Here is a 25,084-nt window from a genome sequence, read left to right on the forward strand (position 1 = left end):
GCAGAATAGATATTTTTATTCTGTCTCTAAAAATTAAAACTCACATCACATCATTAATTTTATCATACTGTTCCATTGACACATGCACACATACACGAAAGCAGTGGAGAATGTTTAAAGAGTATAAGTCACAGGCAATGTAATCATCATAGAATGAACCGACACACTCAACTAGTACTTTGTGACAGGAACTGGACTAAGTGCGTTACATGTGTTGTCATTCCCAAGTTCAAAACAACTTTATACAGTAGGTGTTATTTATTAAACCCACTTAACAGATGAGGAAATTGAGCCTTAGAGGGGTTAAGAAATCTACTGCATGCAGAATCACTAAGCTAATACTGACAAAATTGGGATTCAAATACAGGATATCTGGGTCTGCATTTAAGCACCACACAAGTTATACAGCCCAAAAGTGCATGTAATGATGTGAACTAGCTATTAGCATATTAATAACCTAGTTGTTAACAACAGCAACAGAATCAGACACAGTAAAGTAACAGTTAACACAGAACAGAAACCAAGTTAGGAAAACCAGTCAGCCATGTAGAAATGGAGATTAAAGTATATGAGCAAATAAAGCTGCTTTCAGTGTCATACGACAAAGCTGTATGGTATATATGTATACTTTGTCCATTTTCAAGAGTATTCATTTTTCAGAATGTCAATTTTATTACATGATAAAATACAACTTAAAAGTTCCACAAAATACTTCCCTATTATTTGCATGGAAAATAAGTCCTTTTAAAATAATTGTTCTATAAAATATCCTTTATACAAATAGAAATTACTTCATAATTGTTACCAGCAAATCCACAGAAAACATACACAAAATGTGGTTAGGTTTTTTTTAGATATTGTGGTTGCCTCCCTGGCATCCTTTGCTCCTTCTCTTAGTGACTTACTGATTGTCATTTGGCTGGCCATACCTCCCAAGTACAGCCCAGAGCTTTAGAGAAGCTGGCTCTACACCTAGCTCTAGAAAGAAGCATGTAGCCTGGGCCTATACTAAACAGTTTAACCTCATCCCCTGGGCACAATTAATGATTACAGCATCTTTGTCTTGCTCCATTTGCCTGGAAAGACTGACAGAGTGGTTTGCCAGAGAGCATTAAGAGGGTTCTTGAATACAGAAGCTCATCAGTCCTCTGAGAGAGCTTCTAGAAGCAAACCCCTCTTCCTTCACTCCAGACATTCATGAGAAAGTACACAGTTTCAAGATTTGCAAGGCATCCTATGACTAAAGGGGAAGGCAATTTTTTTTTAATTTAAACATTTAACATTAAACATTGTTCTATACTTCAATAAAAATGGGGAAAAAACATTTAAAAATTAAAAAAAAAAAAGAGCCCTGTTTTGGAAGTCTTTCCTGATGAGAGACAGCTTCTGTCTAATCCACAATGGAATACTGTAGTCTTTTTAAGACCTCTTCAAAATACAATTATCCTTAAATATTTAAGTTAAAACTAAAGATCTGTCATTAAAATGTGTTATTGATGAAGCATTAGCAGGAAGGCATTTTAAATAAGTGTTTTAAAAAATTGACCATGTTAAGTTAATTTTCTTGTGAATTCAGCATATTCTTGATGTTTTATATATATTTTTATTGAAGTATAGTCAGTTTACAATGTTGTGTTAATTTCTGGTGTACAGCACAATACTTTAGTCATATAGGAGCATACATATATTTGTTTTCAATATTCTTTTTCACCATAAGTTACTACAAGATATTGAATATAGTTCCCTGTGCTATACAGTATACTTATCGTTTGTCTATTTTATGTATATTAGTTAGTATCCGCAAATCTTGAACTCCCAATTTATCCCTTCCCACCCTCTTCCTCCCCTGGTAACCATAAATTTGTTTTCTATGTCTGTGACTCTGTTTCTTTTTGTAAATAAGTTCAATTGTCTTTTTTAAAAAAAATTCCACATATAAGTGATATCATATGGTATTTTTCTTTCCCTTTCTGGCTTTCTTCACTTAGAATGACATTCTCCAGGGCCATCCATGTTGCTGCAAATGGCATTATTTTATTCTTTTTTTATCACTGAGTAGTATTCCATTGTATAAATACACCACAGCTTCTTTATCCAGTCATCTGTTGATGAACATTTAGATTGTTTCTATTGTCTTGGCTATTGCAAAGGGCTGCTATGAACATTGGGGTGCATGTGTCTTTTTGAATTAAGGTTCCCTCTGGACATATGCCCAGGAGTAGGATTGCTGGATCATATGGTAAATCTATTTTTAGCTTTTTGAGGAATCTCCATACTGTTTTCCATAACGGCTGCACCAAACTACATTCCCACCAACAGTATAGGAAGGTTCCCTTTTCTCAACACCCTCTCCAGCATTTATTGTTTGTGGACTTTTGAATGATGGCCATTCTGACTGGTGTGAGGTGATACCTCATTGTAGTTTTGATTTGCATTTCTCTGATAATTAGTGATATTGAGCATTTTTTCATGTACCTATTGACCATTTGTATATCTTCAATGGAGAATTGCTTGTTTAGGTCTTCTGACCATTTTTAGACTGGGTTGTTTGGTTTTTTTCTTATTAAGTTCTATGAGCTGTTTATATATTCTGACAATTAAGCCTACAGGGGAAGGCAATCTTATTATCAAGTTGATAAAGTGTAATGGAGAGGGGAACAAAGCTAGGTCCTTGATGACACAAGTAGGGTGCTAAAACCAACACTAAATACCAAGCTACCTGTTACTAACTCAATAAATTTTTTAAGCCAAAATACTAAGTGCAACCAAACTCATCCTAAATAATATAATTTCTTACAACTAAAACATATCACCCATATGACAAATATGAAGTAGAGCAGCATAGATATGAGTGAAAAGGCCTTGAACTTGAAGCAAGAAGTCTTGGGTTCCATTACTGGTTGACATTAACTATCTATGTGACCTTCAAATCATTCCCCCTTTCTGTGCTTCAGTTTCTTTTTATGAAGAAACTAGACAGGATAATCTATAGCTCTGAGATTCTGGTTTCTAATAAAAATGAGTTTCTTAATTCTGATTCTCAATTTAAGGCCAGGATTAATATAATATCTCAAAAAATAAAAACTTGAGTCCTAATTTAATACTGTACCAATAATTTTAAGACTACTTGAGCAAAATAATGTTTTTAGACCATATGAAATTTTCTTGAGACTAAAATGATAAGGTTAAAAATCTTTTTAATCATTACAGTATAATGAACACAGAATACCAAAAATATTTATAAGTTTTTCTTCAGTAGAAATAGACTAAAATAATGAGGAAGATATTTTTTCATCAAAAACACACAAAAAAATTTGAGAACTTGCAATATAACAGATAAGTTTGGGGTAGCAAGAATACTATGAATTATTGTCAATTCTTTGCTTGACCACAAAGAGGCCATAAGTTATGGAAAAAAATGAAGATGGGTTCCCATTCAATCTTTTTATTTCCATAAAAGCATTTAACCAATGTTTACCAATAAAGAAAATGCAAGAGAAATTTTGAGAAATAAATTCCGTCACTGCCTAAAATTTCAACAAATTTTAAGTCCAAGGGCTTTTTTGTCATTGTTGTTCTCTTCGTGTTTCTGAAAAATTTCAGCAATGTCATATGACCATACAGTTGGGAAGTGGCAAAGGCTCACACAAGGAGAGTGTCAGAGCAAGGAGAGAAGGCAGCCCAACAGCAGCTGGAGCCTGTACAAAGAAGGTATCTGGGCAGAAGAGCAGCCCAGCATAGACAGGGCCCAAGCAAGAGTGTCTAAACTGGGCGACAACCTGGTGAGTTTGAGAGATTTGCTACCTACAAGGAGACTGAGCAAAAAAGCACATTATTGAGACAACTGGAGAAATCTAAATGGAATCTGTGAATTAGATGGTAATATTAGATCAACGTCAACATCCTGATTATAACTGCTTACTGTGGTTATGTAGGAGAGTATCTGTATTTAGTAAATACAAACTGAAGGATTAAAGTGCAATGTGGCACTGTATCTGCAACTTATTTTCAAAGGTTCAGAGAAATTTGAGTGAAGGGCATATAAGCATTCTATGTATAATTTTGCAGCTTTTATATAAAATTCAAATCATTTAAAAATAAAAAGATTTTTTAAAGGATACAAAAGTCAGCTTGAGGAACCAGTTTAAGGGATATAATTTGAGCTATATCCAATGATTGTGACAGATTATAACCAAGTGAGTAACACTGATATAAATAATTACATGAATGAATAAATGAAAACAAGGAAGCTTTTCTTATAGTAGAATGCCAACTAATAAATGAAGAAAAATGGTGGAATCACAAAATCATCACGTGACAATCAACACAGTAATACTTAATTCATCAAAAAAAAATCAATAGATGCTAAAACTAGTGGATAAGAGTAAGAGAAGTAAATGAATCCATTATATATTTTCTACTTACAACTCATAGGAATTTCTGATAGACTGGATGTAGGGGTGAGGAAAGAGAAGAATCATGGATAAATCTTGGACTTTAACTTAGCAACTGGAAAAATAATACTGCTACTTATTGACTTATAAAAGTCCTGAGAAAGAACAAATTTGACATAAGGCAGAGTGAAATCAGGAAGTCCATTCTGGACATGTCACGTCCGAGGCACCTGTTTAGTCATCTAAGTGTCATGTCAAGGAGGTGGTTAGATATATATCTGGAGTTCAACAGAGTTCAGGGCTGGAAACAGAAACTTGGGATTATCACCACATTCAAAATAGACAAACTAAAAAAACTAAAAGCAAACTGAATTCTCAATAATAGAAAAATGGTAAATAAACTGTGCACATTCATATAATATAGTATTGAATATAATTATTATATTAGAAATTATATGTGCATTTTTAATCTAGAAAAATATTAATAATACTCCAAGTTAAAAAGTAGCCTCTTGCTATAAATACATGTATGCACATTCACAGAAAAGTATGGAAGGATCTACCTCCAAAGTATTTATACCCATTAATTATATCAAAGTAGAAGCAGAGGTGACTTTTACTCCTCTCTTCATATATCTCTACAGTCTGAACTTCCTACACACCTGTATTATCTTATTTTTTCTAATTAAATATATAATATCTCCTTATTATAAAAATTTCAAAAAACAGAGAAAAACAAGAAATAAACAAAAAAATGACCTAAAGATTGCATTACCCAGAGATAACCATCAGTTTGTGATCTTCATTTCACACATTTCCCATGAATGCATACATACATGTATAATTTTACATGAATGAGACCACCTAATACAGACTAACTTCTCCCTCTACTTCATACTCCCCAGAAAAAAATAACTGCAATGCTAATAATGGATGTATCCTTTCTCACCCTTCTCCATGCTTTACATTACTTTTATAATCACCCAAAACTATGCTACATTAATTTTACAAAAACAAAAAACAAAAACAAAAAACCCTTCTACATGCTTTTAAATATATCACTACATATATTTACTCATTCTGTACAAGGCCACCAAATAAACAATGACAAAAAGATTTTTCTTACCTTGCTGGTTTGTGGTACTGGCAAAGAAAGTCAAACCTTTCATCTGGCACAGGTACTCTGCTCTCATTCGGATCAATAGTGCAGAATGGGAAGTTTTCTGCTGAAGCTTGACTATTGGTTAATACATTGAAGAAGGTAGATTTCCTAGAAGGAATAAAATAATTTCAAATCAATTCCTAGGCTAACACTGAGAAAAATTTATCTGACTCTAATTTCAATGCTCAAATAAGATTTGAGGATTATAAAACCAATTCAGAAAGGGTGCTGGGGAGATACATGTTTTTACTAACAGAAATGAATGAAATTGAAAATAATGCAGCTCAAGATTTACAATTAGGTTATGCTCCTATCTCAGTCTATCAGGACTATTTGAAAATCATTTCCCCTAAGAATCTTTGTTATAAATGACAGCTAGTCTCACATCATACACAAAATCGATTTTACTCCTAAAGTACCTAGCAGCACCAGTATCATTTCACCTATACCTAGCATAATCTTTTCTGGCATAAATGTAGAGAGATGTGTATTTAGTTAGGTCAATCCCTTCCCAAGCATTCTGAAACTAGAGGTTACCAATGGGGACAGGGAAGGAGGAGGGGAAAGATAGGGGTAGGGAAGTAAGAGGTACAAACTACTATGTATAAAGTAAATTATTAGCTACAAGGATATATTGCACAGCACTGAATACAGCCAATAATTCATAATAACTATAAATAAAGTATAATCTATAAAAATTTTGAGTCTATTTATGAGTGCACTATGTTGCACCCCTGAAACTAATATAATATTGTAAGTCAACTATACCTCAGTTAAAGACCCCACATATATTGCTGTGGGAACACAGAATGACATAGTCACTTTAGAAAAGCTTGGCAGCTCCTCAAATAGTCAAACAGTCACATATAACCCAGAAATTCCACTCCTAAGTATACACCCAAGAGAGATGAAAACATGCATCAACATACAAATTTGTTTATTCCAAAGCTGGGGCAGAAAAAGTACAAATAAGCCTGGAACATAATACACAGCCAGAAAGTAGAAAATATTCAAAAAACAGAGGACACGTCCAAAGGAATACGAGAGAACAGGAAGTCTCCTGATGGCCAAATCTCGGCAATTTGAACAACAAAATAAATAACAACAGTAGCACGTTATAACCAACAAAATAAAATTGATCCTGATATAAATAAATTATAAATAATTTGCATGAATAAAAGGGAGATTCTTCTTTACAACAGAATTCTATACAATAGAATTTCCATTGTTCCTTTTATAAATTGTTCCTTCTATAAATGCAGAAGGAACAATAGAAATTTTAAAATCACCACAATAATAACTATTTCAAAGAAGAATCATTAATACATGCCAAAACTGGGGGGCAAAAGTATGAGAAACACTATATTTACGTCATTTCAAAGTATCCCCCATAGGATATATTTATTAATTGCAGTGGGAAATACAGTAAGCCTTTCAGTGAAGAAATTAGTCTGACACCTCCTTAGATAAGTTATCAAAGTTCACATCACTAGTAATGGGACAAATCAACATTGTGTGCTTCCTGATAGAATACACTAAGAAGCACATGTCACTTCTGCGCCCAAAATTGCATAACTTGAATTTAATCACATGGAAATATTAGATAAACCTCAATTAAGGGCCTACCATAAGTGGCCAGCATTCTTCAAAAGAATCAAGGGCATGAAAGACAAAGAGAAACTAAGAAACTGTTCCAGATTAAGGGAAACTAAGGAGACAGAACAATTAAATGCAACATATACGTAATCCTAGATTAGATCCTGGACCAGAAAATGGACAATAGTGAAACAATTGGTAAATCAACGCTAATTTCCTGATTCTTATAAACTGTACTAGGTTAACATTTGGGGAATGTAGCAGACCTCATATAAGAATTTTTTTTAATGAGCTTTCCAAGTGTGAAATTTTTTAAACTGTGAATCTACTTCAAAAACAATTTTTATTTAATCTTAAGCAAGAAAGTCATGCAGACTGGGAAGAGGTAGTTCTAATACATATCCAATAAAGAATCTATATCCATAATTTTAAAAAAACTAATCATTAATAAGAAAAAAAAGATGTCCAGTAAACATATGAAAAAATGCTCAAAATCATTAGCTATCAGAGATATGCAAAATGAGATACTATACACAAGAATGGTCAAAATGAAAAAGAATGACAATACCAAGTGCTGGTGAGAATGCAGAGCAATTAGCACTCTATTACAAGATGGGCACTATAAATTAGAACGACCACTTTGGAAAATTGTGTGGTAGTATCTGCCTAAAGCTATTTAATTCCTAGAGGTGGGGCAGTAAGGGGATGGGAGTGCAGAGGGTGAGTGTATCCATTCACCCAATAGAAGTGAATGCTTAGGTCTACCCACCAAAAGACATGTACATGAATGTTCAAAACAGAAATGGAAACAATCTAAGTGCCCATCAACAGCAAAATGGGTAAATATATTGTATAATCTCACAGACATAATGTTGACTTATAAACGACATAAAGAGTGTATAGTGTGTGATTCTATCTGTATCAGGCAAACTAATCAATGTGGTAACAGAAGTTGGAACATGGTTATCCTAGGAAGGACAGGACTGACTGGGAAGGGGTACCAGGAAGTATTTTGTGACACCGGATTTGTCCTAGATCTTGATGTGGGTACTGGTTACATGAGTGAATTAAAATGTAAAAATCTGATATGTGCACTTAAAGTTTTCACATTTTACTGTATATGTTATACTTCAATTTAAAAATTAAAAAAAAAAAAACTCACTGGGGCAAAAACAATAAGAATCACTATAAATAATGCTCTGACAGAAAGCCCACTTAAGAAGCCTCTGGAATAATTCAAGTAAGAAATGAGTGGAAATGAAAATGTGAAGAAAACAAATCAGAGAGATTATCTGCAGCAGGTTTGGTGCCCTACTGAAAAATTCAATTAAGGAGAAAGTATGCAAAGATAAATCTCTCAAGTATCTGGGTGGAAAGTAGTATTATTACCCAAGATAGGGAATGCAAGAGGAAATGAGCTCAGTTTTAGTCATACTAAGTGAAGATATTTAACTGGAGATATTCAGGGCAGTTAGGTATATGAATCTGGAACTCAGATGCAACCTGAGCAGGACATATACATTAGAAAACAGAAACCAATAGATGATTAAAATCAGGAGAGGATGAGACTGCCCAGGGAGAAAGTATAAAAGAGAAGACAGCCAAGGACAGAAATCTAATATTAGAGAGCAAACACAGGAAGTGTAGCAAGCATAAAGGACTGAAGGAAGAGTAAGAGAGGTGGGGAGTTACTAACTGTCAAATAGGACAGCGAGGTGAAGTACATTAAGGACAAAAATGAGTACCAGCTTTGGCAATCAGATCACTATTGTCAGGGGAATGGTAGAGCTCAGCAGTAGAGCCCATGCTTAGCATGCATGAGGTCCTGGGTTTAATCCCCAGTACCTCCATGAAGGAAGGAAGGAAGGAAGGAAGGAAGGAAAGAAGGAAGAAAGGAAGGAAGGAAATCAATCAAATTACCTCCTTCCCCCACCAAAAAAACAAAAATAAAGTAAAACAGATCACTATTGTCTTTTGCTATAGATTTTGTCAAAGGAAGTATTTTTAAAAGGCCTTTAATGATCTAAAAAATAGTTAAAATATACCATTTGCACTACCGTGGTACCTTCATTTCCACATCAATTTCAAACTAGTGCATGCAAGCAATCTGCAAAAAAATTAATTATTAATAGCAATAACTGGAATATTTTAAGAAGTTACAACTATAAAAGGAAAATATAATCTATCCCAGAGATAAACATAACAGAATAATGTATATATAAGAAACAATATTCCATATAAAAATTCAGTGGCTTTTCTGTACATGAAATTTTTTATAATCAAATATTGGAAAATATCTGGCCAGCATGAGAAATAAATATATGCATTTAAAAAGCCAGTTATTTTTTGAGCACTTAGAGAATAATCTTCCTCCGGTGAGTTTCTTCAAGCAATCAAGATGATACCCCTTCAGCAAGAACAAGAAGCTAAGAATCAGCCAGGAAGACCTCCCCAGGGAACAAATGGGAGTCACACAAATTATATTAGGAAAATAGGAGACTACAGTGAATTCAAGATGGCCACACTTTCTTTGCCACTTCTCCCAACACTAGGCTTACTCTATTTCCCTTCTTTCCTTGTCTCTGGGCTGGTGTCACAACTTGCTTTGACCAAAATAAATAGGTAGAAGTGTCCTGGGCCACTGTCACATTTTCCCTCTCTTGGGAGCTAGCCACCATGCTATAAATAAGCTTGGGCGGGCGACCACTTGGAGAACAAGAAGCCAAGTAAAGGAAGATATCCCCGGACTTCTAGCCAACCTGATAAGGTCCCAGCCCTGTGGGTGTGGCCATCTTGGACCTTCCAATCCTGACTAGCTACCTGCTGAATGCAGCCATATAAAGGATCCCAAGTGAGACCAAAAGTTAAGACTCACCCAACTAACCTACAGAATAATGAGAAATAATAGTTACTGTTTTAAACCACAAACTTTTGGAGTGGTTTGCTATACAACAATAGATAACTGAAACACTGAACATAATTATCTTGTGATTGTTTTAAAGCATTTCTTACAATGTTTTCCTCAACAACAGGATATAGGTTTCAAAGACTATGGTTGGTCTCTTGCAAACTGCAAAAAGGCAAGTTGTAGGAACAACCAAAGGACATTCCCAGAAGCATCAACTAAGCAAGACAAATACTCCCCTAGGGCAACTGCTGAGTATTAGAATAGAGTATTGAGTTGTCTCCCAATATCAATTCTCTCCTTCTTTCATAGTAACAGAATTTTTAACTGAACATATGGCCATCAAAATAAAGACTACATTTCCTAGCCTTTCCTGAAAATAAATTCTTATGACTCCATTTGGACAAAGGAATGCTACCAGAAGCACAGTGTGGTAGCTTACAAGAAAAAATCCCTAATAGACTTCAGGGAAAGTTGTTTGGCCTTCTGACCTTCAGATAAACAGCTGTCTGGAATTCACAACTCTTTGGAACATGAAAATGAAAGGCCACATCTCTGGGATTGCCAAGGTATGAGTTGAAAGGAGCTGGGGTTTCAAGGACTTCATACAGCAAGTCACTATACCAATCTAGGACTGCAAAGTTTACACTTCTACATAAAAAATAAATGTCTGTTTAAGCAAAAGTTATTTGGGGTTCTCTGACACCCTCAACTGAACCTCATCGCATTTCATGCAATGGTAGTAATGAGAAGAGCTGTCCCATGACACAGTAAAGAAGCCTAGAATACCAAAATGTAGTTTCTCAAGCAATGGCAACACAATGGAGCAAAGATAGTCTTTTCAACAAATGATGCTGGAACAACTGGACATCCACATGCCAAAAAAAAAAAAAAAAAAAAAAGAATCTAGGCACAGACTGTACTTCCTTCACAAAAATTGACTCAAATGGATCACAAAAAGCATAAAATACAAAACTATAAAACTCCTAGACAATAGAAGAAAATCTAGATGAACTTGGGTATGGAAATGACTTTTTAGATACAATACCAAAGGCATGATCCATGAAAGAAATGGTAAGTTAGACTTCATTAAACTGAAAACCCTCTATTCTGCAAAAGACAATGTCAATGTCAAGAGAATGGGAAGACAAGCCACGGACTCGGAGAAAATATCTGTAAAAGACACATCTGATAAAGGGCTGTTATCCAAAACATACAAAGAACTCTTAAAACAATAATAAGAAAATAAGCAACCTGATTTAAAAACAGGCCAAAGACCTTACACATGTCCCACCATGGAAAATACAGAGATGACAAATAATAAGTATAAGAAAAGATGCTTCACATTATATGTCATCAGGGAAATGCAAATTAAAACAATGGAATACCATTACACACCCATTAAAATGGCCAAAATTCAGAACCCTGACAACACAAAATGCTGACAAGGATATGGAGCAACAAGAGCTCTTATTCATTGCTAGTGGAAATGCAAAATAGTACAGCCACTTCCGAAGTTCCTTATAAAACTAAGCATATTCTTACCATACAATCCAGCAACCATGCTCTTTGGTATTTACCAAAACAAGTTGAAAATTTATGTCCACATAAAAACCTGCACATGGATGTTTATAGCAAGCAGTTTTATTCATAACTGCCAAAACTTGGAAGCAAACTAAGATGTCCTTCAGTTGATGAATGGATAAATAAACTATGGTACATTCAGGCAATGGAATAATATTCAGCACTAAAAAGAAATAAGCTGTTTAACTCAGGAAAAGACGTGGAGGGAACTTAAATACATACTACCAAGTAAAAGAAGCCAATCTGATAAGGCTACATACTGTACGATTCCAACTATATGACATTCTGGAAAAGACCAAAGTATGGAGACAGTAAAGAACTTAGTGGTTTGGGAGGGTATGTGAATAGGAGCAGCAGAGGATTTTTAGGACAGTGAAACAACTCTGTATGATACTATAATGGTGCACAAAGGTCTTTATACATTTGTCCAAACCCATAGAAAGTACAACACCATGGGTGTACCCTTAGGTAAACTACGGACACTGGGTGATTATGATGTGTCAATGTAAGTTCATCAATGATAACAAATATACCACTCTTGTACAGGATGTTGATAATGCTTGTATAAGGGCCAGGGGTATATGAGAAATCTCCACACCCTCCCCTCAAATCTGCTGTGAACCTAAAACTTCTCTAAAAAAATAAATCCTTAAAAAAAAGTAGTTTTCCCCAACAGCCTCCAAGCCTCACACCTACAGTAGTATACTGGCCCAAGAGGAGCTAATTTATAAAGGTCATTTGGTTAAGAAAAAGCAGAACAAATCTAGAAACCAAATGTTCACACTCTTGGTTTAGTATTTTTTCCATTTCATTAAAAGTGGCCATTAAAACATGCCTTCTTATCATTAAACCTACACATGGCATCAAGGGTGGAAAAACTATCCCATTCATAAATAATTACTGAGTGTTTATGAAGTTCTTGATATCAGTCTAGGTGCTAGGACTATAACAACAAGAACAAGACAATCCTTGCCTTCATGGAATTTAAATTCTAATGGGAAGGGGAGGGGGAAGAGGTTAAACCACTGATTAAATTATATAATACATATAAAGCTCTCAGAAGAGTGACTGGCATATAGTAAGTGTTCAATAAACATCAGTTATTGTTAGCTATGAATTTTACCTCTAAGTTTCTAGGTAATCAGCCTTATGGTTACTAAAAAGCAAAACTTCCTATTCATTCAGTTCTCTAAAAATCACAAAATTCTTTAGATGGTTTCTGTACTAAATATTCTTATTTTTGATCAGCAGGCCATCCTTTATAGAGAATTGACCCCTCTCCCCAAACAATGTCTTGTAGGTCTACCCTGAGGTCCAATCAGATCTTCTTACACAGGAATCTGCATCACTGGAGAGAGAGCAGGAGATGGGAAACACCTAGAAGCTCAGTTCATATGGCTGAGCTCCACGTGGACCCATCTCTGCCAGCACCACCTTAGCTCCTGTTCTTTCTGAGGCCTGGCTGTTTAGCTTGGCCTTCAACGCTCTCCTTCCAATAAGTCTCTTTCTCTTGCTTAAGACAGCCAGAATCTATGTTGCTTACAAAGAACCTGCACCTGACACAGGTAATATAATATCATTCTGTAAAAAGGAGTGTTCATAACCAAACACAAAACTCCTCAAACTGTACATTATTAACATGAGTGAATTTTACTGTTTATAAAGTATACCTGAATAAAACTGGGAGAAAGTATTTAAAGTATTTAATTTAAAGGCATAAATAGCACATTTATACTAGATAATAAAATATCTTAGATTATTTACATATATATATATTGATTTTATTATGCTCTAAGCTAAAAAGCTCATACAGGAAACACTTTTTAAGATGCCTCATTTTAAAGTAGTCCCATTTAAAGTCAAGCTGCACTGACTGCAATGATTCTACAATAAGAGAAGTATGTTAATATCTGAAAACTGTCTTGCTTACTAATGCAATACACACACATACATAATGATCATATCTTGCTTTCAAGTTTATTGACAGCACCCTACAGTACTTTGCTTAATTATTTGTTTTGCTTATATTCCCATTCTCCACTTAGTCTTACTTTGCAAGCAGCCTATATCACAGCAGGAAACCCCCTCAAAATGCAAACCTCTCAGGCTCCAGACTGAAATTAGGACAGCCACACTTGTCATCTTTTACATTACAAGAATTTCAGAACTGCCTTACTTGGTCACACCATGCTCCGTTCACTAAGCAATCTCTGTGACAGAGACTCCAAGGGACACACGAAAGAACTCCGTTGTCTTACCTGCTGCCAAACTAAACGCCCAAAAAGCACGTAACAAAATACTTTCAGTCACTTTAATAAATCGATACTGGATCTGTTATTCCTTAGTATATCCTAATTACTTCTAGACATTTTACATTTTAATATTAGTAAAAGGTATTAAAATAGAAGGGCAAATAAGGAAAAAGTAGACTTTGAACATCCAAGTTGCATGTGTATAGATTTGTATAATAAACCCCACAAATATTTCCTATTACTGTGTTATTTGTGATGAATAATTCACTTTAATTTTAAACATTACAGAACTCAAAATTCTGCTCTCACAACTTTCAGATGTAACCACTTTGTAACAGATACCCTTTTATCTAGCAAATTCCAATATTAAGTTTAAAATTGTCACCTTCTTCTCCAGTAAAAATTCAGCCATCTGACTCCTGATCTCCCGAGAATCTATTCAGATTTATAAAGGGCCTTTTAAAACTATTTCCTAAAGTATCCTACTTCATGGCCTCTGGTAGCCAACCTAGGACCCCTACATAGCCAGCCAGCACAACAATCTAATTTAAACTACTCTAGTTCCACTTAAATTCATTACTGTGTGTCTCCCAACAGTGTTTCAAGCAAACAGAACTGATATGGTTCAACTTGATGTTTAAACTCCCATTGCTTCTTCCTCCAAGTTTAGCAAGACACACACTATAAGTAACAAGTTTCAACACAGTATCTGTGTAGAAAACCAAAAATAAGATACATCTAAATGAAAACCTTGTTTTGCAACATATTAATATTCCAGCTTCCTAGCCTCTTTTCTTCAATTTAAATTTTAATTATCTCATGAGTTCCCATTTCTACAACAGGAGCCAAAATATTTACAAGATGAAAATGAGAAAAGCCCAACATCCACCTACCCAACATTTGGCAATCCAACAATACCAGTTTTCAAGGAGGTTCCAAATCGTCCAATGATTGGAGGTGGTTTAATTCCATCACTTCCCTTTTTGGGAGGCATCTGAAATGTCAAAACACACATATGAACAAAATTTTTTACTATGCCCATCGAGCAAAAAAGTATTTCATCACACAAAATGCATTACTGAATAACAGATTAAGAATAAAGCACACTGTATATATCAATCCAAAACTGACACAGAGCTAAATTCACTTTATTTTTCAACAAAAATGAAAAAAAAAAAATTCTGTTAACAGATCCAATTCTGATAGTTGTCAAAGCAGTCACTCCTGAGAAGTCCTGGAAAAACTAATCTAAAAAATATGTGGCATCAGAAATTAAAAATAAAATTTAGCTGCCAATCCTCCAGCAACTCTGTTCACAAAATACTTTCTTAACCTGACGTGTCATTATACGAATGAAAGTATTTGGAAGCAGGAGCATAGGTAAGAGCGTCAAAGCAAATCCATTCTAGAACCACCAGCACCCCGAGTCACCGCCCACCAAACCATTTCCCTCCTCCCCTTAATCTGGAACCTGTTCTTTCCCATTTACCGACAAGCACCATTTTTCACATGAATGAACACATGCCGCTATTATCAAGGTCTTTCCAACAAGTCTCTTCTACCTCTGGCACTGTAGGTACAACTCATCAGTCCACTCAAGCAACCTTTGGAATCTACCCTTCGGTTATTCCTAGTCGTAAATGGATTCACTACCCCTTTTTGTTACAGGTCGAAACATTCTTGGTCCCTGCCAACCTGACTCCAAGTTCCTCCGTGTAGAATTGATCCCACTTTAGTACTGCAAACTCAACTCATGAGGATTGCTAACCTCGCGTTTTATAAGCTGGGAACTCAAACTGTCCCTGTCTTCTGGCTCCAGTTGAACCTTCCGGGGCCACGCTGAGGCCCTGCTCATCCCAGCTTCTGATCCCTGACTCCGAGGGCTAGGAATCTCCCTTCTCAGTGTCTTAACTCACACCTGTTCCCAGCCAAACCCCAGGTCTCCGAGGCACAGCTCCAGGAGCAGAGAACTCTCCAGTCCCCTGGCCTCCTACCGAGGGGTGGCCAGCCGCCCAGCCCAAACGGGGCCTCACCCAACATCTTCCCCCGCTCGACTGGGCCACTGGTTGTCCCGGCCTCCGGAGAAGGCTTTTCCCAGAGTGTGCCGGGTGACGCGTGGGCCGCTCTCGGGACGCGCGGCCTAGTCCGAGAGCGCCTCATTCATCCACACACCCCACGCCGCCCGCTGCCCTCGCCCCATCCCGGCCACGCGGCCTTGGCCTGACGCGGGCCTCAGAGCAACGGGCCATGGGGTCGAAAACGCGGCGGGGAGCATACCCGGAGGTTCCCCGAGGGCCTCACCGTGCTCGGGGCGGGCGATGACACGGGGTCCCAGCGGCAGCAGGAGATGGGTCCTGTCGGGAGCGGGAGGCGGGGAGGAAGGAGAGAGCGCAGGCCCGGCCCCTCCGCCGAGCGGCACGCACGTCGGCGGCGGCAGCGGAACGGGCGGGCCGGGAGCCCGGCGGCACCTGCGCGCAGGCTGCGCGCCCCGCCCCTCCCTGCCCCGGCCCACCCCTTTTGCCCTCTCGCCCCGCCCACTAACCCGGCTGTCCGGGAGGCGGGAGCAGGGTGGGAGGGGCCGCGCGGCCCCACAGAGGGCGGGAGCGGGAGCTACCGCCTGGGCCCTCCTGACCGCATCCCACCCCGGAGCGCGCGTCTTCCGCCCTCTGCACGTGGGGCTACTCGGCTCCAGATCTCAGCTTCCTCACGGTGCGCGCCCAGCGTCGCCCGTACACGCTCGCTCGCCGCTCTGCGGCCCCACACTTCACCCGCTGGACCTCGAAGCACCCTCGGACTTGGAGAGGGGTCGCCTGAGGTCTGGCGATGGGGGTCGCCTGAGGTCTGGCGATGAGCCTTGCCAGCCCTGCTTGGCCGCCAACTGAGTCCTCGGGGACCACGGCCCCAGCTCGTCTTAAATTCCTATAACTTTCTGCAGTCAATCCACATGGTGAGAAGCTGTTAAACTTTGCTGAAGGAAAAAAGGGCTAAGGGAAGCTTAATATCTAAAGAGACATTAGTCGCCTTATTGTTAAACAGGCGTTTGATAGGTGCTGGATCCCAGAATGCGTTTAATACAGCCAGTTCCAACCCCACCTCCCCTTTCCTCTGGGTGGTTACGAACAGGGGCCTTGGAATTCCAATCTGGGACGTGTATGTTCCAATCTGGATTCCACTACTCAGCTGTGTGACCCTAGACAAAGTAACCTGTCTGGACTTCAATTTCCTCCTAGACAAAATGAGGCCGTTAAGACCCACCTCACCAAGTTATGAGGCTAAATTGAGATACTATGTGTAAAACTTTCAGCAACAGTACCTAGCACATATAGGAAAACCTCATAAACAATAATAAAGACTATTGTTAATATTAAGGTTTCATCTTATCTCACCCACACCTGACTACACTATGAGCTCCATGTGTAGAAGGAATTCATTCATACAGGTCCTGGCCTTCAACCAGCTTTCAAGTATTTGTTCCAATGAATGTAATACTTGTACAGAAATTGTGACACTGGAAGCTTCTTTCAAAAAAAAAAAAATAGTTCCTAATAAAGGAAAAGATATGAGTTGGCTGATATCCCCAGTTTACAGATGAGGAAATAGTATCAGAAAGGTTAAAAAGAGAAAAAAAAAAGTAATTTGGATAGAGTCACACAACTAACTGGTAAATGGCAGAAGCCAGATTTCAAGCCCCAGTCTAACTGAAAAATCTGTTCCCTTTCAGCCAAAATTCTAATAGGGACTTTTTATAAGCAGCAACTGAGCCATTATTTATAGTAAAATTGCATTAAGGTTTTCCTTAGCCCTATGAGAGTGGTCCACTGAGATAAGTTAAAAAGCTTTGTCTGTAAATTTGGAAATTTTGAAGGACACAGGCAACTTGATTTGATTTTGGTTTTGTATTCTTTTTTCTTTATATCATTGGCAAATATGCACTATTTACTATTTAAATTCTCTCAATCTAGATCCCTTGTCCCCAAAACCTTATATTTATTTTTTTTAGAAGTGTCTGGGTGCATGATAGCTACGAAACAGAAAGAAACTAACTAGCCCACATTTTGTACCCACCATCAGTATAAACTCTTATGAATAGCCCTAACAAAGTAATTCCTAAGTTGTTTACTGTTTTAGTAGTGACGTTTTTATAGTTGGCTTTCACACTGCTGCTTGTGAAAAAAGAGAGGAACCATTACCTAAAAAGCTCAGAATCCCAGAGTCCAATCTGCCCAGCAACCAGCCACTCCAATACCACTTGAAAATGTTCCCCAGTTGTGGAGTAGTAGAATTATCTTCAATTTATTACTGTCTTTTGGTGAAATCCCACTATTTCTTAAATCTCAATATCTCTGTGATCTACCCATTCTCTTCCATTCACACTGTCAAGTCCTTGTTTCTGTATTTGCAGCTACATCTTTAACTTGAACTTTTGACTACCTTTAAAGTGCCTTAAAGCAGTTCACGCAGATGTCAGTGAGCTAGACAGGGTTTCAGGAGTAGCCAATTGCTGCCAATGGTTACTCAAAAACAGGACTCCATTTCCAGCTCACTGGAGGAAATGTGACTAGCTCGCAGTCACTGGGGGTCAATTCATAGTCACAAGAAAGAGAATCTGATTGGCCCGGTTTAGATGAAGTTCTGCTAAGGGTCCAGTCAGCCTTGTTCGTGTGGGTAGTGGTCACACAGTAGAAACATCTGTGTGAGTTACCTCTCTCTACTAATGAAGCAGGGTTTCTCAGAGAAAATCCTAGTATGCATCTTCTATTCTACATTATAAATGAAGACTCAGTGAGACAAACAGGATATGAAGAGTTAACACTAATGCCAAGCCTAAGAAAATGACTTTGAACACAGGGAAGTTTGTCCTTGAGCCTTTTGCACAAAGAGAAGTCTATTTAGGACCTGTTGGGCTCAGTGATTGAGTGAAGCCTAGAGGAAAGAATCAGAGTGGTCTAGGATGGAAGTGGAGCAAAAAATCTCTGTCAGAGAAAGAATGAGAATAGGCCATCAGATCAGCTCCACATAAGGCTGCTGCCAAGGAAAGATGAATGGGATGAAAAAAAACTAGAGCTCACATTTTTCTCTCTTTGCTATTATTAGCCTTTCATAATTTTTCTTTCCTTCCCAGCCAGTAACCAGGGATCAAGTGAGTTGACCAAAGATCACATAGGATCTAGGGAGTGGCTTGGAGTCAGTAATTTACCCCCCCAGTACAGAGTAGCTCAGTTGGAAATCCAGAGATTTAGTGATCCTGCACAGAAAGCCAAGGGACAGGAGACAGGAAGAGTTTACAGAGAGAGGATCAGAAGGAAAGAAAGAAAATGCAGACGTGACACATTCACCATGGGCTGGCAGGACCGGACTACACTTGTTGGCCAACCTTGTCAACATCTGTTACAGGCATAACAGATAGCAAGATAATAGTAGTAACTACACTGGAAGGGAAATGGAGTCCTAATAATAACTTTACAGCATAAGGGAACAGCTTGCAAAAAAAATAAATAAGTAAGTAACTTGTGCAGGGTGGAGGAGGGAGGCTGTGGAATTGAGAGCATGTTGGGCAAAGGGTACAAGCCTGCAGTTAGAAGATAAATAAGCTCTGGGCATCTAATGCACAGCATTGTGACTATAGTTAGCAATACTGTATTATATATATATATACTTGCAAACTGCTGAAAGACTAGATCTTAAATGTTCTCATCGCAAAAAAAAAATGATAATTGTGTGAGGTGATGGAGGTGCTAGCTAAAACTTGCGGTAATCAACACCTTAAACTTACACTGTTATATGTCAATTTTATCTCAATTAAAAAAAAAATAAGTACCCTATAGAGAGTTACTAAATAGCATTTTTTCTGTTATCTGTATCAGATTTTCTTTTTATCTACATTAAGGTTTCTGTCATACCCGGTGTCAAGAAAAGAGTCCCATATATTTAGAATATCCTGTTCTTCACTTTGTGTTGTTGTTCATATAAAATTATATTCTTAAGTACCTATTCCAGGCATTGCTCTAGGAATTAGAGCAGTGAAGAACAAGATAAATATGGTCCTGGCCCTCAAGGAGCTTGCAATCTAACAGGTAGGCAAACAGTAATTACACAAATAACTATCTAAGAACCTGGTAAAAATCTGCAGGATACCTAAGTACTTTAATTACAATTTGAAGATTTAAAATACAGCACCTTGATTTTCACTTACTTGCAGGACTTCTGATACTATATGTACAAGGCGGTGCTTAATCATCCCCTTTCCCTATTCCATTACCAGCAGTACTCAGACCCTGTCAGGCATCAGCAAGGAAGCAGATTTTCAATTTTCATTCTTCCACTTGACAGACCATGATTTTGAATCTTTGATATTTGACCATAAGTTACCTGTGAAGTAAAGCATGTTTAACCATCTGCTCTCTATTCTGGAATTGCTCGTGGTATTTGAAAGAAAGTTGATTGATTAAAGAGTCCAGTTATCATCGCAGGCACTGCTAGAGTTTTGTTATCTAATCTCTATTGTAATTCATGGATAAAGACTTAGGAAGTGTTAAAAGAAAATTTTACATGCTGTTTTCTCAGAGGCAACATAAAAAGGCATATGCCAATCTTAAAAAGTAAAAATATTATTAAGGTATTAGCTAGGATGCTTTTATCTGCAAGTAATAGAAATTCTGATTCAGTGGAAATTTGTCCTATGTCACAAAGTCCAGAGAGGGAGAACTTCAGGACTGATAGATTCTGTAGCTCAACACTATTTTCAGGGATCCTGGTTCTTCCCTTATCATAGTTCTGTCTTCTCTGGGCATCCTCTGGTTTCATCCTCAGGCTAACAGCAAGAAGACTGCTGTGGCAGTTCTGAGCAACACATTCAGAGAGGGTAGAGGGAAGAAACCACCTCTTCCTCTACCTCTTTCCTGGAAAGAAGGAAATCTGTCTTAGAAACCTTCCAGAAGACTTCTTCGACTGGGCACAATGGGCTCTCATGCCTGTACCTGAATCAAACACTGGCAGAGGGAATGGCCTGAGGCCATTCAGCCCAGCCTTGGGGCTGGACAAGCGATCAAATTCCTCTGAGGCACATGACTGTGAGGGCTATGGAGCAAAATCAGGGTTGTAGAAGTAAAGGACACCTGTGTCCACTTACACTTCCTGAACCATTTTCTCAAGATAACAGCTTGAGCACAGAATGGTAATTCTGAAAGGAATCAGTGGCATTGGTGGTCACCTGATTTAACGTACGTAAGTGTAATAAATGTTGGCACATCTAGTTCACTGAGAAAACACTGAAGAAAACTGACCATCTTCTGATAACACTTAATAGTGTTATAAAATGACAGCATGTGAAAATAATATTTTTATTAAACTTTACAAGATGCTTAAAATTCTAGTCATGGAAAATGATGATTACTTACCAAAATATATGAGTCCCGTCAGTTGAACTGAAAACTGGGGAATCTTGTACATAGGCCGGTATCACCAAACCCGTGGCCTCTCACATTAACACCAGATTAGCATAACATTTCACCTTCAATATAGTATTGAACCTGTGTTGTTCATTTCAGAGAATATTTGTCCTAGTCAGGATAGGCTGGATTATAATACAATAACTGACAAACTCCAAAATGTCAGGAGGGTTACAAAATGAAAGTACTTCTCTTGCATAAGTCCCTGGGGATCTGCTGGATATCCATGAGTTGGCTTGTCACTTGCAGGCTGTTTCAGTCCCTCCAAATCCTTCCATATCAAAGTGCTCTCCCCACAAAGTGGCATTTCATTGGCCAAGTGAAGTCACAAGGCCACATCAAATTTCAAGGGGCAGGAATCCTTGTACCTGGCAGTAGAGGAGAATTAGATACTAATAAATAGTGATAATACCTAATATAATATTCATAATAGATTCACAAATAAATTCTATGAAGGACATTCTTTGTAAATCAATTTGCTATTGTCAGTCTATGAAATACTGCAATCACGGGTGCCCTTCTTTCTAGGATGATCCTTATAAAGAAGCCATGACTAACATTACTTGGTGGCTCCTCCTTATCCCGTGGCCCCTTCCTTCTAAGAAGGATCCGTCCCCCCTCATCCATCTGAGGGCTTCCTATTTATAGCACAGGAACTCTCCAGCCACAGCAGATTGAACTAGTGGTGGGTGAAAACCCATCCCAAGCTGAGCAATCAAAAGTCTCTTCTCTTAAGAAGTTGGACTTCGGACATAGCAATAAATGCTGTGGACTGCTTAAAGGGAACATAGACTCAGGTTATGTCAGACACTTGATTGACAGTACAGATAAAGGTCTTCGAAAGAAAGAAAAACAAAACAGGCAGGCAGGGAAAGGGTAGGTAATCAATTATCCATGTGGTCCTTTAATCACAAGTTCTGAATTTCCTGTTACAGTCTAGCTCTCCTAAAGCCATGTATACTTTCTGAACTTGGACTCTGTGATTCAGCCGTGTGTTCTACCAAGGCTTCCATTTTCTGTTTAATTTGGTTTGCAATGGATTTCTATTTCTTACAGCCAAACAATGGTTGCAATAGCCAAAGCAAAGAAGAATTTATACTGTCCTGAAAATGATTAGTGTATGTTAGGGGGCCCATTGGCCCCATGTTCCTCTTCTCTGTAGTTTTGAATTATAAAATATCATTTCCCAGAGTGTGTTCTGTGGAACAGTGACCCTCCACACTGCTCTGTGGAGCAAGGGATCTAGGCTCAGATAAGTTTAGGAAGTGCTGCACTCTGCATCCCCCTTTGGGAGACTGTAATTACATTAGTATATTTAAGGATCTGAGAAATTCTGCAATAAAGAGACCTGTTAAATCTCCTTAACCCAGCATTACCAAAGGGGTACCTGTGCTTTCATATAATACACATTAAACTCTCTTGGAACATGTGCTCTAAGGAGATCAACTCTTTGAAAGTTGCTATTAAATAGTGATCTAGAAGGAGTACTTTTGCTGCACAGTTGAACAGTGCTCTCTTCCCTTGCTTTTTTAACAGCTGTCTAATGACAAAAATGATTATTTAACACTGAAAAAAAAAAAGTACTGATATAAGGAACACATTGCTCCCACCAGATGTCTCACTACCAAGATGAAATTTAGAATTGAGAGTCTCGTGCTTTATTTTACTCTGGATGAGAAAATACCTTGTCACATGGAGGGAAAGATTTCCAAGGAGTGGGATGAAATATGTAGGTTTTCTTGAGTGACCGTGGACAATTACTGAGCAGTCTTCTTCTAGAAGCTGTCTTTGGGATATCCTGTCTGACAACTGAAGAGACTGCTCAACACTGTGTCTTCTTGGCCAACTGAAGCAGTAACAGCTTAGGTTGGCGCTCCTTTAAAGCAGAGCCAGATTACACAAAATGACCTAAGAGAGAAAGTAGCACTGTACCAACAGTCATCTTTAAGATCAAATGATTTTTTTTTCTGCTTCTGTTTCTCTTAAGAGGTATTTAGGTTGAGAAAATGGAGATAGTAAACCCCTACTGTGTGCCAGATACTGTCCTAGCCACTTTACTTTTGGGACCTAATTTACTATCTCTACAAATATGGATTGCTATGCCCCTTTTACAGCTCAGGACACCAAACCCATAAAAAGTTAGGCAGTTTTATTATAGTCTCATTGTTAGATGATAACCTATTAGGTGATATAAAACCAACTCCATCTGATTCCAGATCCACTTTCTATTTAAGCATGCTTGTTCCACAACAACCAAATGATGTTTTGTACATAGTAAATGATATGGTCTAACAGTATAGATAAAGAAGAAAGAGGGGTTTGTGTGTGTCTGTGTGTGCTTTTTACTGGAGCTGAAGATTAACTCAAATATTTCATGTAGAAAAAAAAATTGACCTCAAAGGGAACTTCTGGCTAGGATTTCTTTTTTTAATCATGAATATTTCAGTTTAGTAAATAGGACTATTAACAGTATTGGAAGACATATTCTGTATATCTTTAGGCTTTGATATTCAAGGACAAACAAGAGCCTGGAAACATTAAGACTTCAGTGTTCATGACATGACCAGGATTATCTAAATTGATGCCATGATTAAAATGTTTTGTCAGGGAACAGTTTATTCAGGGAATCTTGGATGAACTGCTGTGAAATTACTGGTGAACTATTAAATGATGCATATAAGCAGGAAGATGAGGTCCCAGAACTGTGCTTCTTCCCATTTAGTCTGTCTTTTAACTTCAATTCTCATTACAGCTTGAAGAAAAGTGTTTTCTAATGATGCTTATAAAACAAAGCACATTGCCTGACAAAGTACCAAAAAGACTGTTTTAAAATAAATGAACTTAACTGTATATCAAGTTAGTGATACAAACACACAAAGAGAAAAACTACTTTAAGATTTTTTAGAACGTAAGACTTTGACTATATTTTCTTAGAAATATGTATTCTAAGGACAAAAAGGCAAAATTTTAATTTCATTCAATAGTCTAATTATTACTAAAAATATTGGTATCATTTTGAAACTATTTTACGGACATTATAGAGCAAATGATTATGTTAATGTGTTGTGATCCAAAATGTACAAAATGAGTCTGGGATGCCTTCTACCTAAAAGGAAGGAAGTTATCAAAGACTGTTGGGGTCATTATCACAATGACACAACAGTCAACTTCCTCTGGGCTTCCTTTAGCCAAATATGGAACCATGTAAACACCCAAAAGAAAAATGATTGCAACAAATTGAAATGCATCGACTGTATAAAATCCATGTGTTCATAACAATATGAAAAAGAGAAAGAAAGCTAATTAATTATGTAAATACACAAAAAGTTATTGGTCACCCTTAGAAGTAACTAGGGCATTAAATTAGTTTGCTAGGGCTGCCTTTTTTAAAGGAAAAAAAAAAGAACTTATCCTGCATGTCCTGTACAAAATACAGTGAATAGCCCTAATTGAGGAGCAAAATCCAGGTAATAAGTGTAAACAGAATGATGGAATTAGAAAACCAGTATTTTGTAGAATAGGCAGTGCTCATCAACGGATGATTAAACTGTTAAAGAGAAAGACTGATAGTTCACTTTATAAAAGATTAAAGCTAAAGATTAATCTGTTACCACTTAAATCTACCAATCAATGTAGTGTCACTAAAAGTAGGACAACCAGACATCGCATGCCTCTTAATGTGATGCAGCATAACTTAGCTGGCATCGCCTACGAAATATTCTTGCTAAAGAAGCTAAAACTAA

The 25,084-nt window shown here is 37.6% G+C and overlaps 1 protein-coding gene across 2 annotated transcripts in view; it reads right to left on the reverse strand.

Moving 5' to 3' along the window:
- OLA1 (Obg like ATPase 1) overlaps positions 1-16,335 on the reverse strand; it is a 138,433-nt gene extending 122,098 nt beyond the window's left edge. The window contains exons 1-3 of one of the 2 annotated variants that reach the window (XM_074363903.1): positions 16,195-16,335; positions 14,787-14,887; positions 5,521-5,664 (exon numbers count right to left, since the gene is read on the reverse strand). In XM_074363903.1, coding sequence (XP_074220004.1) covers positions 5,521-5,664; positions 14,787-14,887 — 245 coding nt within the window. In that variant the 5' untranslated portion in view covers positions 16,195-16,335. Of the gene's footprint in view, positions 1-5,520; positions 5,665-14,786; positions 14,888-16,170 lie in introns of both variants that reach the window. The other variant, XM_074363904.1, reaches the window with a different exon arrangement.
- Positions 16,336-25,084: the final 8,749 nt, after the last annotated feature.

Source organism: Camelus bactrianus, chromosome 5 (genome assembly GCF_048773025.1).
Source record: "Camelus bactrianus isolate YW-2024 breed Bactrian camel chromosome 5, ASM4877302v1, whole genome shotgun sequence".
NCBI lineage: Eukaryota > Metazoa > Chordata > Mammalia > Artiodactyla > Camelidae > Camelus > Camelus bactrianus.